Here is a 15,442-nt window from a genome sequence, read left to right as displayed (position 1 = left end):
TGGTTTAGCGGAGAGACTGCCAATGAGGATGGTGGAGTGGAGTTCTGATGTTGAGTGAGTTGCTGGCGAGCGTCGTTAAAAGAGATGTGCTTGGCTGCTTGCTGGTGTATTTCTCTTTCCATCTGTAGGTATTAATTTTTAAATTGATATTTTGTTTGATGTCGGTACAAAAGAGATTGACTAGAGTGCTCTTATGAGTATACTCACCCTGATAGCCAGCGCTTTCTCAGTAAGTGTTGACTCCCAGCAGTTACGGTTAAGTTATACATCAAGTTGGCGGTAATTCTTCACTCAACAACAGTTGTAAGCAAATTGACAGAAATCTACGGCCGCAACTTGAATACAAGTTAACAATCAAACTTGTAGTTAAATTTCCTTTCAACTTTACTACAATTTGAAGGAAATACTTGTACAGCAAGTTTTGACGTCTATTTGCAGAGTAAGTTATAGGTAACTAATAGGTAATCGCTCGCTTTGCCAACTCTTTCCGTCAAATTTGCTTCAAATTGCGGACGTAGATTGACAGTAAGTTATAGGTAAGGTGGCTATCAGGGCAAACTTTAAATATCTACACTTTATATTTAACATGGGTTATTCTCATGGCAATTTTTATTATCGTTCTTATGAACGCGATGTCAAATGGCGGCTGCACATGCGCCCCATGACTTAGCGGGAAGAAGACCGGCAAGCCCGGGGCACGAGGCCGGTGGGGACGCCATGAGTTGCAGTTGTACTGGGACTTGTGACTAGTGCAATATACCTGCGTTCTCTCTGACAAAGAAATTATTCCATTGTGTTTTATTATTTGCTAACGTAATTGATTATCATTTAATTATCAGTTCTCATACTTAATTAAATTCATTGATTCGATTTTTGTGCATTAATTTTAATCTTAACATAAATTCGTGGTCAAATATTTAAGACGCCAATAAAAAGTACGTCGTACTTAGCGTTTGGCATCGCGGCCATTATCTTCAATCGCGTGATAAATCAAACGCAATAAATTATCATTGTTAAAGGTTATCAAAATTCTTCAATTCAGTTTCATAATATTCAAATTATAATTGAAATCATTGTTAATTAGTTATATTTTGCAAGTGTTAATTGAATTTAGTCAGTCGTAATTATTAACTTAACTTCATTGATGTGCTTTATTTACTCAAATTTAATCGTGTTAATTATTAAATTCAAATCAAATTTACAAGAAACAAGGTACATTAATAAATTCATGTGTTAAATAATTTGTTGAGTTATTCAGAAAATAATTTAAATTAAATAGTAAATTCTCGCGTAAATTAGAAAACTATAGTCAACGACTAATTTAAACAAAATATTCAAATCATTTAAATCAAAAAGAATTCGATCCCAGCGATCAATTCATACCATAACTTGATCCCACTGATCAAGAACTTGATCCCACTGATCAAGAATTTGATCCCAGCGATCAATTCATAACATTACTTGATCCCACTGATCAAGAATTCGATCCCAGCGATCAAATTCAATACTTGAACCTACTGGTTCTTTCAAAACATTCTAAAAACACAGTCAATTCTCTTCCGATTACAAACACACGATCCTTTCTGATCATAATCACATATTATATCTCTACTGAGAAATTAACGGTTGACGGTTAGCCTCAATAACCTAACGGTGGCTGAGATCAATTCTCATCCCTCATTGCACATTTGTGCAATTATTATATACATTCATATCAACACACATATTCATTCACATATCTCTCAACTGTAACAACTTCGAGGAGTTTTTCTCTAGCAATTGCTAGAGTTTTCTCCTCTTGGGGAATAAATTGATCACAATTATTCACCCCAACACCGAGTCTTTTATTTTAAACAGATAGATCCTGAACCAATTCCTAACTAATCAACTACATATAGAAGAATTATGGAAATTCTCCTTAGTGGAGAGTTTGCGACAATACATATTTTAAAAGTTTTAATAGTTTGTAATACTTATTTAATAAGTTATTTTAATAATTTATTTTATTTAAAAATCTATAAAACTTGTGGAATTTGTCACTATAATAATATATGTTTTAACAATTTTAATATTTTTTTTTAACGTTTGTAATGTGTAACTTCTTGAATATTTAATATAAATAAACTTGTTATAAATTAGAAATATATTTCCATGAAATTATTATTACATTTAATTATAAATTCGTGTTTTCTCCAATATATTTAAAATACATCACGAGTAAACTGGATCATTGTCAATTTTCACTATTTAAAAATTTTGAAGCTGGCTTTGAAGTTCTTTTTTCTAACGAGAGGTAATTAATAATAATTTTAAAAAATTTAATTAATTTTTACTATATAAAGTTACAATTCTAATTTCAAATTGAAATAATATTATAACTTAATAATTATTACAATTATAGTTTGATTAAAAAAAAAAAACGCGTAATAATTTAAATAAAATATTTTATTTTGTTACAATTAAACTTGAGAAAATGTGCGGGTAGATAATTTCATTTAGTAAATTTTTTACAATTTTAAAATTCATTTGAACACACAGTACTGTATAATATAATTTTTTAACTTTATAAAGAAAAGACTAACTAAAAATAATAATCTTTTATTTATTTATTATAATATAGGGTCGTTGAATATAATTAAATACATTTTTTTAATTGATATAGCTCCTCTCAAAGTAGATTAGTTTTTCTCACCTTCGAATCTTTATCTAAAACTGTAAAACTGCTACAGGAGTTACCATTATAAACCTATCTTACCAACAAAAAAAATAAAATTTCTACAGTCGATATCAGTTCTGTAATATGTTACAAAGTATACTCGAGCTATACTCGTGGTGCTGCGAACTCATGACGGAAAGAAATATGGGTATGGCGCAAATTACCCAATGAAAATAGTGTAAAATAAAAAGTTAAGTTGGCAACATGAAAATAAAATTAATTCGAAGTAACATTCTTACCATCCGTCGAAAAAATGAAACCCTGTAACCTCACAATCTCATAATTTTCAAATGCATTAGTAGTTAGATGTTTAAATCGTTAAAATCATTAGAATTATTGCAAAGACCTCCTTGAAACTAAAATTCAAAATTCTGGGCAATATGAATTCTTCAAATTACCCAATGTGTTAATTTTATGAAGCTTTTTCAATTCTGGGCAATATGAATGCTCCAAATTACCCAATGTATTAATTTTATGAAGCTTTTTCAATTCTGGGCAATATGAATGCTCCAAATTACCCAATGTATTAATTTTATGAAGCTTTTTCAATTCTGGGCAATATGAATGCTCCAAATTACCCAACTTATTAATTTTTTTAAACTGTTTAAATTCTGGGCAATATGAATGCTCCAAATTACCGTGTATCTAAAGTAAATTTTCTAAAATTAATAAAATTTTATAATTAATAACTCTAATAAAGTTATATTTCTATCGCGTCAAGTATTTAATAATTGTTTAATTAGAAACTTAAATAATATTTGATCCAAACAAAAAATGATTTGCTCTGAAAAAACGCGCAAAACTACTGCACACACAGCAATGCACACGCACGATATTTATTTTCAATTAAACACGGCCATAATTATAATTAAAAAAATAAGATTTAAAAATTTTATTGTTAAGAAATAAGTTTTTATATAATGATAAAGTGAACGACTCATTCACAAATAATACAAATTTCTAAATTAGAGAGTAAGGCACGGTAAATTGAACCGGGTAGTCGTAAACTGGCTGTTGAACACTGACAAAACTATCATCTGCAATTTTTATTAGCTTGTCTGCATCAGCTTGAGAAACAGCATGTAATCCATAGTAGTTGGTGTGATTGGTAGTTCCATTGATGATGCCCCAAAACACAAACTCTTTTTTTTTCTTAGACAACTGTAACGTTTTCGGATCTGTAATAATAAAAACAAAGTTTCAACACAGAAAATATAATTTAATAACAGAACAGATATTAAAATCGCGTTTATATCATGAGTAATTAGAGAGACTATGTTTACAAAATTTTTGAACTAAATTAACTTGAAAATGCTCTAATATGAATTTTTAGCATATAATAGAATTGAAATTAGTTTTGTAAAGAAATTGTCGAAAAAATATAATTCCTGACTGTTTATTTGTTAAAAGACAGAGGCTTCCGCGAGATTTACATTTTTACTGAGAGAAAAATTCAAGTTCAGGATCAGATTTATGTTAGTTAGATAAAAATGTGGGATTAATGTTTAGTAAAAATACCTTCAACAGTTGTATCCTGTCCAATAAGGTGGCCAACATTTTCAAAAAATGTTGGAACCGTAATTTCTCCATTTTTCATTTGTAACCAGTTGTTCTGTAATTTGTTAACTCGCTCAGTAGGTGTTAAATTTTTTCAAAGTGAACATTTTTATTTTTAGCATAGAAATCGCCCGCGTTTGACTCTTCATTTGAAACTGAATAAGTACGCCTAAATATAAATTTTATTATTGTAAATAGCCGTAATTATATAATAGATTTTTTTTTAATAAATAGGTTATTGATTTACAAAATCCGTACTTACGAGTAAAAAAATAGGCGACAATTTTTTTTTAATCCCAATAACTTATTGATCGACTTGTTGATCGATTCTGAGGGTTGTTGGTTCGTAAAGAATCTTTACCCGCAACTGAGAGATTCACTGGCCCTATTGTTGCCAGCCAGTGGTTAAAAACATAAGCCATAAAATCATTTAATTTTAAGAACATAGATGGTGGGATAAGGAGCACAATGATTATGAATAAAGTGAGTATGTCGTCTGCAGAAGCTAAAGGAAGAGCCATTATCAATTTTTTTAAGCACAGAGCCTTGAAAGAGGATTTGGATAGAGGTGTAAGGCCATGCTTCTTCCAGTTCTTCTCAATTGCCTTAGAATAATAGAATACATGCATAGATAAGAGAGAATATAATAAAAAAAGGGTCATCATGATGACTTGTGCACAATACAAAAAAAGTTTGTTAACAAGCGAGTACAAAGGAAAGGTCGAAAAATTAGTAAATAAATGATTATTTAATATAACATAATAACTAACTTGTGTGTAGTGAAAAAAGCATCCAACCAATGAAGTATTGGGATATACTTCCTGGGCCGCATTCCGTAATCCAGTTTCCCAATCTGAAATTACAAATTTTGGTCTCCAATCCGGTATAATAGAATTTTTAACCTCTGTAAGTACACTTTTATACGTGGTTTCTTTTTTGTTAGGTATCAGTACGTAAATGGCAGGAAAAATCTAGTTATATAAAAAATCGAACTGATCAATGCAAAATATTTTTAACTATTGTCTCATTTTTTTTCGCTTATCTAAATAAAATAAAAAAGTGTACTTACCTTCCCATCAATATCGCTTGAAATAATGAGATGTTGATACGGCTGGAGGTGTTGACGCTTGAACTTCGGCGTAAACCGAAAAGTCCCGTCGATATTTATCTGAGAGCCATCAAAATAATTGAGAAACTCCACATTGTAAAAAGCTAAGCATTGGTTAAAAGCATTTCCAAAATTTAGGGCCATTATTTGGTAGGAAGCCTTGGCACCTTGCTCATTTACGAGAGTATATTTTAAATACTCTCTCCCTCTAGGAGAAGTCACAAACTCAGTAAAAGCTAAAAAGCTTACTGGGTTACGTGGTTGATTTACCCTAAAATCACGACCCATTTGACTTCGCACTGTTTTAAAAGGAATTTCTTGAGCTGCCACAGGATGTCTATAAAATGAAATGATTACAATTAAATTACAACGACCAAATATGATTTATTAAAAAAGTTACAAAAATTACGTCAAAAATTGTCAATGAGCTTTTTAAAAAAGGACTTACATCATGCACGTCTTAATTCTTTCAAAACTTCTGACAACCAATCACTAACCGATTAAACAAAAAGTTCAGTAGACTTCCGTCAATTAATTTTTTACAAAAAGACTAAACACATGACGTTTCCTTTACACGTCTTTATGATTTTTAATTCCCCGCCATAAACTTTAACAACCAATCACAGATCGAACGAGAAAGTTACAAGAATGACACCGACTTTTGTGCATTAACTTTAAAGAAAATTATAATTAACAAGGTAAAAAATACTTACTTCTCGATTAAATTGTCGTATTCATTAGATAGTTGACCAGCTAATGGCATTGTTTTAGCATGGACCTTAAGATCTACTTTAAGAGCATGAACTTCCAACAAATGCTCTTGCTTTGGACATGACCTTTTATGCTTTTTTAAGGGAATGATCGTTTCTGTATTGTCCGGATGCTTGATTAAACGAGCAGAACCTCGACATCCGTAACCAGGACTTTTTTTATTTGAACGCTGGTTGCATTTGATGTACCTAAAAGCATATTCAACAATAAGTAGCAAGCAAAATTTAAATAAAATGAAAAGAAAAAAAAGCGTAATACATACCAGCAATCTTGAGATGTTAAAGAATGAATGTTATAAGTGTGTCCATTAAAATTTTTGTATTCGCAGCTCGTATTTTCCGTTGGAAAGCCATGGTGATACTGACGCTAAATCGTTAATTGTTTCATACCTACCTTTTTCGTTAGCGCGATGATGTTTTGTTTAAAACAAATGAATATATCCGTATATGGAGCTTGTCTTGGGTAATTTGGAGCATTCGTATTGCCCAGAATTTAAAAACTTTAAAAAAAATTAATAAGTTGGGTAATTTGGAGCATTCATATTGCCCAGAATTGAAAAAGCTTCATAAAATTAACACATTGGGTAATTTGAAGCATTCATATTGCCCAGAATTTTGAATTTTAGTTTCAAGGAGGTCTTTGCAATAATTCTAATGATTTTAACGATTCAAACATCTAACTACTAATGCATTTGAAAATTATGAGATTGTGAGGTTACAGGGTTTCATTTTTTCGACGGATGGTAAGAATGTTACTTCGAATTAATTTTATTTTCATGTTGCCAACTTAACTTTTTATTTTACACTATTTTCATTGGGTAATTTGCGCCATACCCAGAAATATGTGTGTACTAAAAATGCACCGTAATGAAATATGTTGGCAACATTTCATAGTTGGCTTGAAATAGTCGTGCATCAATATGTCCCTAGATGAAATTCATACAAATGTAAAGTCTGAGTCGTTCATAAACAGAGTAACTTGAAATATATACGCTCCAATTGAAACAAGAAATATAATATTTCTAAAATAATATTGACTGGTAATTTATAATGACAGATATAAAATGATAGAGCAATAATCCAGATAAGGAGTAATTATTATGTGGCAGAATAATATGTCAATTCAAATAGTTTTTGGTATTAAGTTGCTAAAATATAAACTTTGTTGGTAGTATTGTTGTATAGATTCAGCAGTCGTGTGTATTAAAATTGAACTGTATACAAATTTAACTAACTTAAAATCTGCCTGCCTCAAAATATCATCTGTACTAAGTATGACTGTATTGAATAGTATTTGCTTCAAAATTGTAGAGGGAACAATCTGTCCCTGATACGTTTTTTGACTGAAAGAAACTAGGTTTTCGGATAAATCGATGTTACCCCACTATCCAATGGGATTAACCTCTGATTATGATTGTTCATGTACAAAAAACCTTTGTTCCAACTTCAAATTGTTTATTTATAGTTTAATTAACATTTTTAATAAGCTGAATATTTGTATTCTAAATATTTGCACTGCGCATGCATCAACTTTACGTTTAGACTTTCAGCGCGGACTTTTGAAAATTATAGTGACAAGCACATCTCATGTATAAAAAATTAAAAAATTTACGGGTGTAATTTTTTAGGAATTACCATTTAATTAATTCAAATAATTTAAAAAAAATTGTTAGACGTCAGCCAATATCAATGTCATTAAGTAAATAAATATTCATTTCATTCTAAATTTTTTAAAAATATCGAGAGAATTGTTAATCAATGCATGTACATTAAGAAGAAAAAGTTTTTGAAATCATGAATTTTTTATAAAATTTGTTGAAACGATTTGGACTGGAAAAATAACTTCCATACTAACAAAAATGTTAAGTATTTTAATGATCAATCAATAGTCATCATAATAATAATATTCATAATAATAATACTAATAGTAATAATAATAATAATAATAATATTTGTGAAAACAATAAAAATGGTAACAACGATAATAAGATAAATAAAATGGAAAAATTTTTTTTCTACCTAAGAGTTCGTCAGAATGTATAGTAATGAAATTTAAATTTGAGCGGGGAAATAAGAATACAATTCAGAAATTGTAGGCTTTAATCAATCGATTCTAATCTTCGCACGTTTTTGGAATGCATCGATATTTAATCTCCTTTGCAATTGCGCTAAAAAATGAGATTTTAATCAAATTTGGGTTATGTAAATCACTTAATAACAACAATAAGAATAATTGAAAGAGTATGATTGGATTATAATTATAACTTTGAAATTCAAATTATCGCACCTTTTCAAAATGTGATAATATTTATTCCTTTCGTACTTGCAATCATGCTGCGAAATAATATTTAAATAAAATTTTTGCAACATATAAATTGACATGTCTATATTATATTATTTTGTAACAGCATGATGAATAAGATATATGCATTAGATTACATTGTTATGATAACAATTAAATTATTGTTGGTAGATAATAACTATTTCTCAAAATTATGATTAGTACAAGTGTAATATAGAGAATATCGTTATTTAAAACTTCCGCTCAACCGCATCAACGCCACCTACAGGCAGCGACTTTAACACTATATCTGTACTATACTACAGCAGAATGGCAAGGTGATAGACTGTGTATACTATCGGAGAACTAAACGGTACCAACTTTAAGATAATAAATTCGATCTAAATTAGTAAACAAAATATCTGAATTTTAAGTGAATAAATTGTTGCAAGTATAAATAATTGATTAAAACGGTAAAATAAGTGATTAATTAATCTTGATGATAACAAATTAAGTTAAAAAAGTACCTCAGAATTAAAATAAAATTTTGTAACCCCGAAAAGCCGTTCTGCTTACAGTAAATAACATTCGGTAGTCTGGCGCTCCGTTTTGAACGGAACTTGGCGCCAAATTCTACCGAATTTGTTGATAAAATAAATCAAGTTGAAAATAGAGTGAGGTCATGTTGACATCTGACTCGAGAATAGAGGCACTGTAACTTTACGCCTACACGTTCACACACATTTTATTGTGTGATGTTGAACGTGTACTTGGCTTGAGGCACGACAGTGCCGCCGGATCATATTCTTAAGGTTTATAAGTATTAACTTTAAGACTTAAGACTTAACTAGGAATTCAAATTGCGTGCATACGCGCGCTCTCATCCTGAACAAATCAGGGTCCATGTTTTCGAGTTATTTCGATACTAAGCTAACTTCAATCAACCATCAATTTTAATATAAAGGATAATAATAATAATAATTATTATTATTATTATTATTATTATTATTATTATTATTATTATTATTATTGTTATTATTACTATTACTGTAATTTTTCTTTTATGTTTATTACAGGTATGAACTATACTATAAATTCTCCATAGTCGCGTATTGGTAGCAGTACTACCTTATAGTTGTACCTTATTTAACTACATTTTTATTTGAATACAGAAAAAATAAAAACATATTAACTATAATTACATTTTCAATAATTACGATCAATAAATCAATTTTTAACAATTATGAATTTTTACGAGCAGAAATTTTAAAAAACGTAAAGAGTTAGAAGAAAGTAATTTATTGGTAAGTAATGACAAGTTTTAATAAAATTTTCTAACCTGATATTTAATTTTAAAACAACAACAACTATCTCAGAAATTATGAATTTTTACAGCAAAATAAACGCAAGTACTTTAAAGTCGCAGAACTAACATCAAATAAAGTAGAAACTTCCGAATCAAATAATAATAACACTGACACAATTAATACGGTGGAAAACAAAAATTCCGAAGGATCCGTTGAAAATACTGTAGAGCATCAAAAGTTATCACGACCAGAAGTGATAAAACGACTAAGAGAGAGAAGTGAACCTATTTTACTATTTGGAGAATCAGAATTAGAATCCTTTCAACGTCTACGTAAGTGTGAAATTCTTCAACCTGAGGTTAACAAAGGATTCAGAAATGATTTCCAGGAAGCTATGGATCAAGTTGATCAAGCTTATTTAAATGAATTATTATCTTCGTCGAAGCCAACTAATGAATGTAATAAAGGAGACGTTAATATACCTGATGAACAAGTTACCTACGAAGATATAGAAAAAATGTCCGTGAAATTAAATCGAGGCGATCGTGATTTTGACATGAGTGTAATTACACAATTTCTGCAATTCTTGGTTCTCATGTGGGGTATGCAATTAAATAGTCGCAGTGCTGCTGAAAAAATGAGCACCAAAGGAAAAATGGCCAGTGCAACCTATGCACAGACAAGAGAATATTTGAAGCCCTTGTTGAGAAAGTTAAAAAATAAATCACTACCAGAAGACATCACTGACAGTCTTACGGAAATTGTTAAACATCTTCTAGAGCGCAATTATATTTTGGTAAGTTTTCACTGTAAATTAAAATTAATTCATAGTATTTACATTGATATATAAGATAATAACGAAGACATGACTTCTTACACAGAAGTTGATAAAAATAATTAAATTAAAAAAAGGTATTTGATAATTATTTTGGAGTGGGGTCCACTTTTTTAAGAATAAAATAACAAAAAATAAAAATTTTCGAATATTTTTTCCGTCAAATTATTTTATTTTAGAAGAAAAGGCAAAAATTATGTAATTTTTCAGAAAAGTTTGAAATATTTTTATTGAGTTGAAATATTTTCGACCCATAGAATTTTTACAGGAGCTTTGTTTGGATACTTCAGGGCCAAATTTTGAAATTTCAGCGGAAATGTTCAAATAAAGCTCCTGTTAAAAATTCTCTGAAATCAAATAAATCCATTACGCTCAAAATATGTCAGAAAATGCTTAAACACAACTCCTATTAAAAGCGGAACCCAAAATTCGAATTTTAAGAGGTCCACCACGGAAATTACATTTCGACACACCCTATTGAATATATATTTTTTATAAATGTTAGTTAATAATTCACAAAATAAGAACATAATTGAAACACGAATTTTCGATGATGGAGTAAATTGAAAGCAATAATCATTTTTGTATGGACATTAACAAAAATAAACACATCAACTAATTTTTCGTTTATTAATTTAGGCAAGTGATGCGTATCTTCAAATGGCAATTGGCAACTCTCCGTGGCCCATTGGTGTTACTATGGTTGGTATCCACGCACGTACGGGAAGAGAAAAAGATTTTTTCAAAAATGTAGCCCACGTAATGAATGATGAAACACAAAGAAAATACATACAAGCGCTAAAAAGATTGATGACTAAATGCCAAGAATATTATCCAACAGATCCTTCACGATGTGTCGAATACACTAAAGTATAAGTTTATTTAATAATTTATTGGTTTGGATTCTGATAAGATGGATATAAGTGGAATGTATCACTCTAATTGTGAACAATATGAGTATTTTTTATAATAATTTAAATTACTGTAAATAATTTTCATTCGTTTAAATAATTATACGAACTCGTTGATAATAAATAATAATTAATTTAAATTTTGGATAGAGCATGAACTTAAACAAATATATTAAGTTAAAAATACTTTATTCATAGTTATTATGATTGTATAATAAATACAATAGCAGTCAGTAGCAAATATACATTAGAGAAAAGTTCTAATTGTATGTAAACATGTAACAAATTTAAATGCTGCATTAGACATGCTTTTAAATAACTGATAAAAATTTTTCGTAAAAATATAAAAAATGATCCCTAAGCTCCAAGCTCCTTAGATCTTTTACTGCTGCATCAACTGCATTCATTAATGATGCTCTTACTGCTCCAGTTTCTAAAGCATGCATTCCTGTAATAGTTGTACCACCTGGTGAACAAACTTCATCTTTAAGCTGTCCTGGATGTTTCTCCGTTTGTAATACCATTTTGCCGGCACCAACTAATACTTGTGCGGCAAATTTAGTTGCTAGTGCACGAGGTAAACCAGTTTTCACTGCTCCATCAGCTAATCCTTCCACCATAAGGTAAGCCTGAATTTTTAATTTTATTTTGGTTGATAATTATATGATAACTTTATTTAATCTATGTGTTGAATTTTTTTAGTTAACTTACATAAGCTGGTCCTGACCCAGCCAAACCACCGGCTGAGTTAATCAAATTTTCCGGAATTTCTTCAATAATGCCTATTTGTGAAAGCATTTTAACTAATGGAAGTGCATCGCTTTCAGACACTTGGGCATTTCGAGAGTACACTTGAAAAATCAAAACCACGTTTTTATTGAATGAAACGTAATGAATAATAAAATAATAATTTCATATAAACAATTTTCGAAATACGTACCTGTTATGCCTTCTCCAATACTTAATGGTGTGTTTGGCATTGTTCTGATAATTTTCAAAGGTAATTGTTGTCCTAAATGTAGTTGAATTTCCTGAGAAAACAGCACGATTTAATTAACAAAATTGAGGAAGATAAAAACATTCAATGAAATAAAACTCACCTTTTCTAATGTATCAAGTGTAACACCAGCAAGAACTGATACAAATAATTTATTATTTAACATTAAATTACGTCCTTCAGAGGTTTTTTTTGCGTCTTCAATGGCCAAGACAAGTGATTGGGGTTTGATAGCTAAAAATATTATGTCACTGTTGATTATTATATCAGCATTATTCAACGTTGTATTGACAGGATTTTCTGAAGTCAATTGGTTCCAAGTTTGAAGTGTTTCTCTTGTTCGTGCTGATATCCATACATTTTTGGATTTAAAATATCTATTGATACAAATTAGTCAATTAATGAAATATTTTACACAAGCACTTAATTTTTTATGCTAAAATTCTTACTTCTTTTTATCAAAGCTAGTACTATAGCACGTGCCATGTTTCCACCACCAATGAATCCAACTTTTAATGATTGTAAATTTATTGTTTGCGTCATTTTTGAATTATCTTCTTGATCTGGTTGCCTAAAAAAATATGCCACAAAGTCAAGCAAATTATTCAATTTTGTTTCAAATATTAATAAATATCAATATTTACGTATAATCGAATTGTATTATCTAATAAATAAAATTAGCGTATTCTGATATAAAAAAATGTTACTCTTTCAAGGTACGGGATGAATTTGAACAACAAAAACGGATGCGAAGAAATCTTTATATAGTTGTATCGGAGAGAAAAAAAAGAGTGGGATTAAAATTACTGGTGGGGGTATGAAATTGGTGTCTTAATTGGGAAGAAAAAAATTTATTTAAAATCGCAAAGGGATAACTACATTAGTAGTAATTTTCATTTTTGAAGCTTTGAAAATTATTCTGAATTTTGTATTTCTTCAAAAACATTTTAGGGATAGTTTAAAATTTTCAAAATTGGAATGTATACATTTAAAATTTCAGGTTGACATTATTTTTATTTTTACATGATTCGCAAAATTTTTTTTTTTTTTTTTTAATTTAAAATTAGAAGTATTTTAGATATTTTTGAATGACCATAATACATTTTTGACGATTCTGGAAAATTGGGAAAATCTAGAATGACTTGAAAATTATTTAATCAAGCCAGTTTTAAAAGGATTTCAAGAAAGAAATAATTAACAGATTTCCAAAAATTTCATTTTATAATAAGTTCGAAAAAATTTTTAACTAATGTTAATTTAACATGTATTTTTCTTCAGAAATTTTAGATTATTTGATTTTTAAATTTATTTATGATGTGATTAGAAAAATAAAAATCTGAAAATAAATTTAGTACTATTCAGCCTTAAAACACAAAAAACTAACATATTTTCATAGGAAACTCGAAAAAAATAGTCGAATTGGCTATGTGAATTTAATTGTAATGCAAAAAGATTTGCTACTTGATTGGTCGATTTATCTCTTTTGTCGTATCTCTTTATTTAGCCTCTTATTTCAGTTCTAAATTTTTTTGTTGAGCTATTTTTGAAGAACCAAATTTAAATGTATAAAAAAAAAAAAAAACTGTTTTTTACCATAAAATAAAAATAAAATTTGAAGTGTTAAATACTATATATAGAATTGAATACAAGAGAATCAATAATACATTTATTATTTTTTTTGTGTTCAACGATAGAAGCATGCACGTTGAAAATTCCAGATAAGTTTATCTTAAGAAATTTAGCGCGCGTTATATTATTACTATATCCATTTGAAGCGAAAAATTTTTTATATTTATTGTGAAAAAAAAAATGTTTGTCAAAATCAGAAGAATTTATAACTTCAACTGTAGTGTAGTAAGGAAATAAAATTAATTTTTTATATCAATAAATATCAGATAAATTTTTAGAACTAAGTAGAAAAATGGATGCAATAAAATCATTACTGTACGAAAGCTTCAAATCGTTTGAATTTTATTTAAAAAAAATAACAATTTATATACATTATCTTTTTATATTGTGTTACTCGAGCTTCTTGTCACATTTACAACTCAAAAAAATCTTTTTAAACTTTTGTACTACTTCAATTTTTTTAATTTTATCATGAACAATAATTAAATTACGTTTTCAGTTTCATAGTAAAAATAACAAACAAGGACAATCATGCGCTACGCTAAAGTCAAATGAATACTAACTTTTTACTAAATTTATTCAAGACTTGAATAAAAAATTTTCAGCTGTGTCAATAATTTTATAATGCACGATGAATTTCTCTTATTCGTTCCCGATATATGTTAGGCATTTATTACAAAAATTTGTCAAATGTAAATTAGTTATTGTTTTGACTTCACCATTTTTCTTAATTATATGTAAGTACATCGTCAGCCGTGTCAATAGAAAATTTTAAAAATTTATAATTTCTGACAGATTCAATGATGACCTTTATTTTTTACAAAATTGTATAATTTGTTTTAAGTCGAGGAATATTTTTCAACATTTATTATCATATCTAATTCAATTACAAAGTTATTATAATTTTTATTAAAAAAAAAAATGATTAAAATTCACAAGCATCTGATAATTATTTGTGCTATTTTTTTTAAAAGATAAATAATTTAAAAATTCATCCTGAAACTATTTAAGCCACAATTTTTACGGCTTTTTTATCCGTTAATTTTGGCTCTAATCAGTATTTTGTGGTTTGGATGGTTTCCGAGTTATCGATGATACTACTGCGTGGTAACTTATTTATTATATTATAGGTAGAAGTAAAAAAAAAAAAAAATAAAACTTATAACTATACGCGCAATTTTATAAAATATGTTTCTTATAATAGTTACTCCGTTAAAGAAAAGAAAAAAAAAACAAACATCTACTAATTTCAAATCATCAAAAAAACACTGTTTTCTCAAATAAGCCTCTACCTAAATTACTTAAATATATTAATAAATTGATTTTTAATC

The 15,442-nt window shown here is 28.6% G+C and overlaps 3 protein-coding genes and 1 long non-coding RNA gene across 4 annotated transcripts; 2 read left to right on the top strand and 2 right to left on the bottom strand.

Annotated features, from left to right (window-relative positions):
• Window positions 1–4,606: 4,606 nt before the first annotated feature.
• Window positions 4,607–6,464, bottom strand: LOC141537209 (uncharacterized). The gene is made up of 4 exons (XM_074258055.1): window positions 6,095–6,464; window positions 5,343–5,718; window positions 5,044–5,244; window positions 4,607–4,658 (listed from the first exon to the last, which is right to left on the bottom strand). Exons 1-4 carry the CDS (start codon window positions 6,142–6,144, stop codon window positions 4,650–4,652), a joined length of 636 nt encoding a protein of 211 aa, XP_074114156.1. The 5' UTR covers window positions 6,145–6,464; the 3' UTR covers window positions 4,607–4,649.
• A 2,298-nt stretch (window positions 6,465–8,762) lies between these two features.
• On the top strand, window positions 8,763–11,625 carry Prp18 (pre-mRNA processing factor 18). Its single transcript, XM_074258039.1, has 4 exons — window positions 8,763–8,770; window positions 9,694–9,736; window positions 9,828–10,535; window positions 11,214–11,625. The coding sequence occupies exons 1-4, from the start codon at window positions 8,763–8,765 to the stop codon at window positions 11,448–11,450; spliced, it is 996 nt and encodes a 331-aa protein (XP_074114140.1). The 3' UTR covers window positions 11,451–11,625.
• Window positions 11,626–11,657: 32 nt separating this feature from the next.
• Window positions 11,658–14,641, bottom strand: P5cr (Pyrroline 5-carboyxlate reductase). Its single transcript, XM_074258054.1, is given in 7 exon segments — window positions 11,658–12,114; window positions 12,197–12,336; window positions 12,426–12,516; window positions 12,586–12,845; window positions 12,848–12,859; window positions 12,932–13,053; window positions 14,483–14,641. Coding segments are annotated over 7 exon segments (945 nt in total). The 5' UTR covers window positions 14,485–14,641; the 3' UTR covers window positions 11,658–11,796.
• On the top strand, window positions 11,968–12,409 carry LOC141537210 (uncharacterized). Its single transcript, XR_012480884.1, has 2 exons — window positions 11,968–12,108; window positions 12,188–12,409. It is a non-coding gene; the product is annotated as an uncharacterized LOC141537210 (long non-coding RNA).
• Window positions 14,642–15,442: the final 801 nt, after the last annotated feature.

Source organism: Cotesia typhae, unplaced genomic scaffold, assembly GCF_013202065.1.
Source record: "Cotesia typhae breed Kobodo isofemale line unplaced genomic scaffold, CoteBio_Ctyphae scaffold_70, whole genome shotgun sequence".
Taxonomy (NCBI): Eukaryota; Metazoa; Arthropoda; class Insecta; order Hymenoptera; family Braconidae; genus Cotesia; species Cotesia typhae.
Note: the sequence above shows the minus strand (reverse complement) of the source record. Positions and strands in the feature narration are given on the sequence as shown.

Bases quoted from the DNA above. Each gene is read 5' to 3' on its own strand.
- LOC141537209 (XM_074258055.1), bottom strand. From the start codon at position 6,144: ATGCCATTAGCTGGTCAACTATCTAATGAATACGACAATTTAATCGAG. The intron at 5,719-6,094 runs GTAAGTATTTTT...TTCATTTTATAG, and splicing joins TACGACAATTTAATCGAGAA to ACATCCTGTGGCAGCTCAAG. The intron at 5,245-5,342 runs GTAAGTACACTT...TTATATAACTAG, and splicing joins CAAGCGATATTGATGGGAAG to ATTTTTCCTGCCATTTACGT.
- Prp18 (XM_074258039.1), top strand. The intron at 9,737-9,827 runs GTAAGTAATGAC...GAATTTTTACAG, and splicing joins TAGAAGAAAGTAATTTATTG to CAAAATAAACGCAAGTACTT. The intron at 10,536-11,213 runs GTAAGTTTTCAC...TTATTAATTTAG, and splicing joins TAGAGCGCAATTATATTTTG to GCAAGTGATGCGTATCTTCA.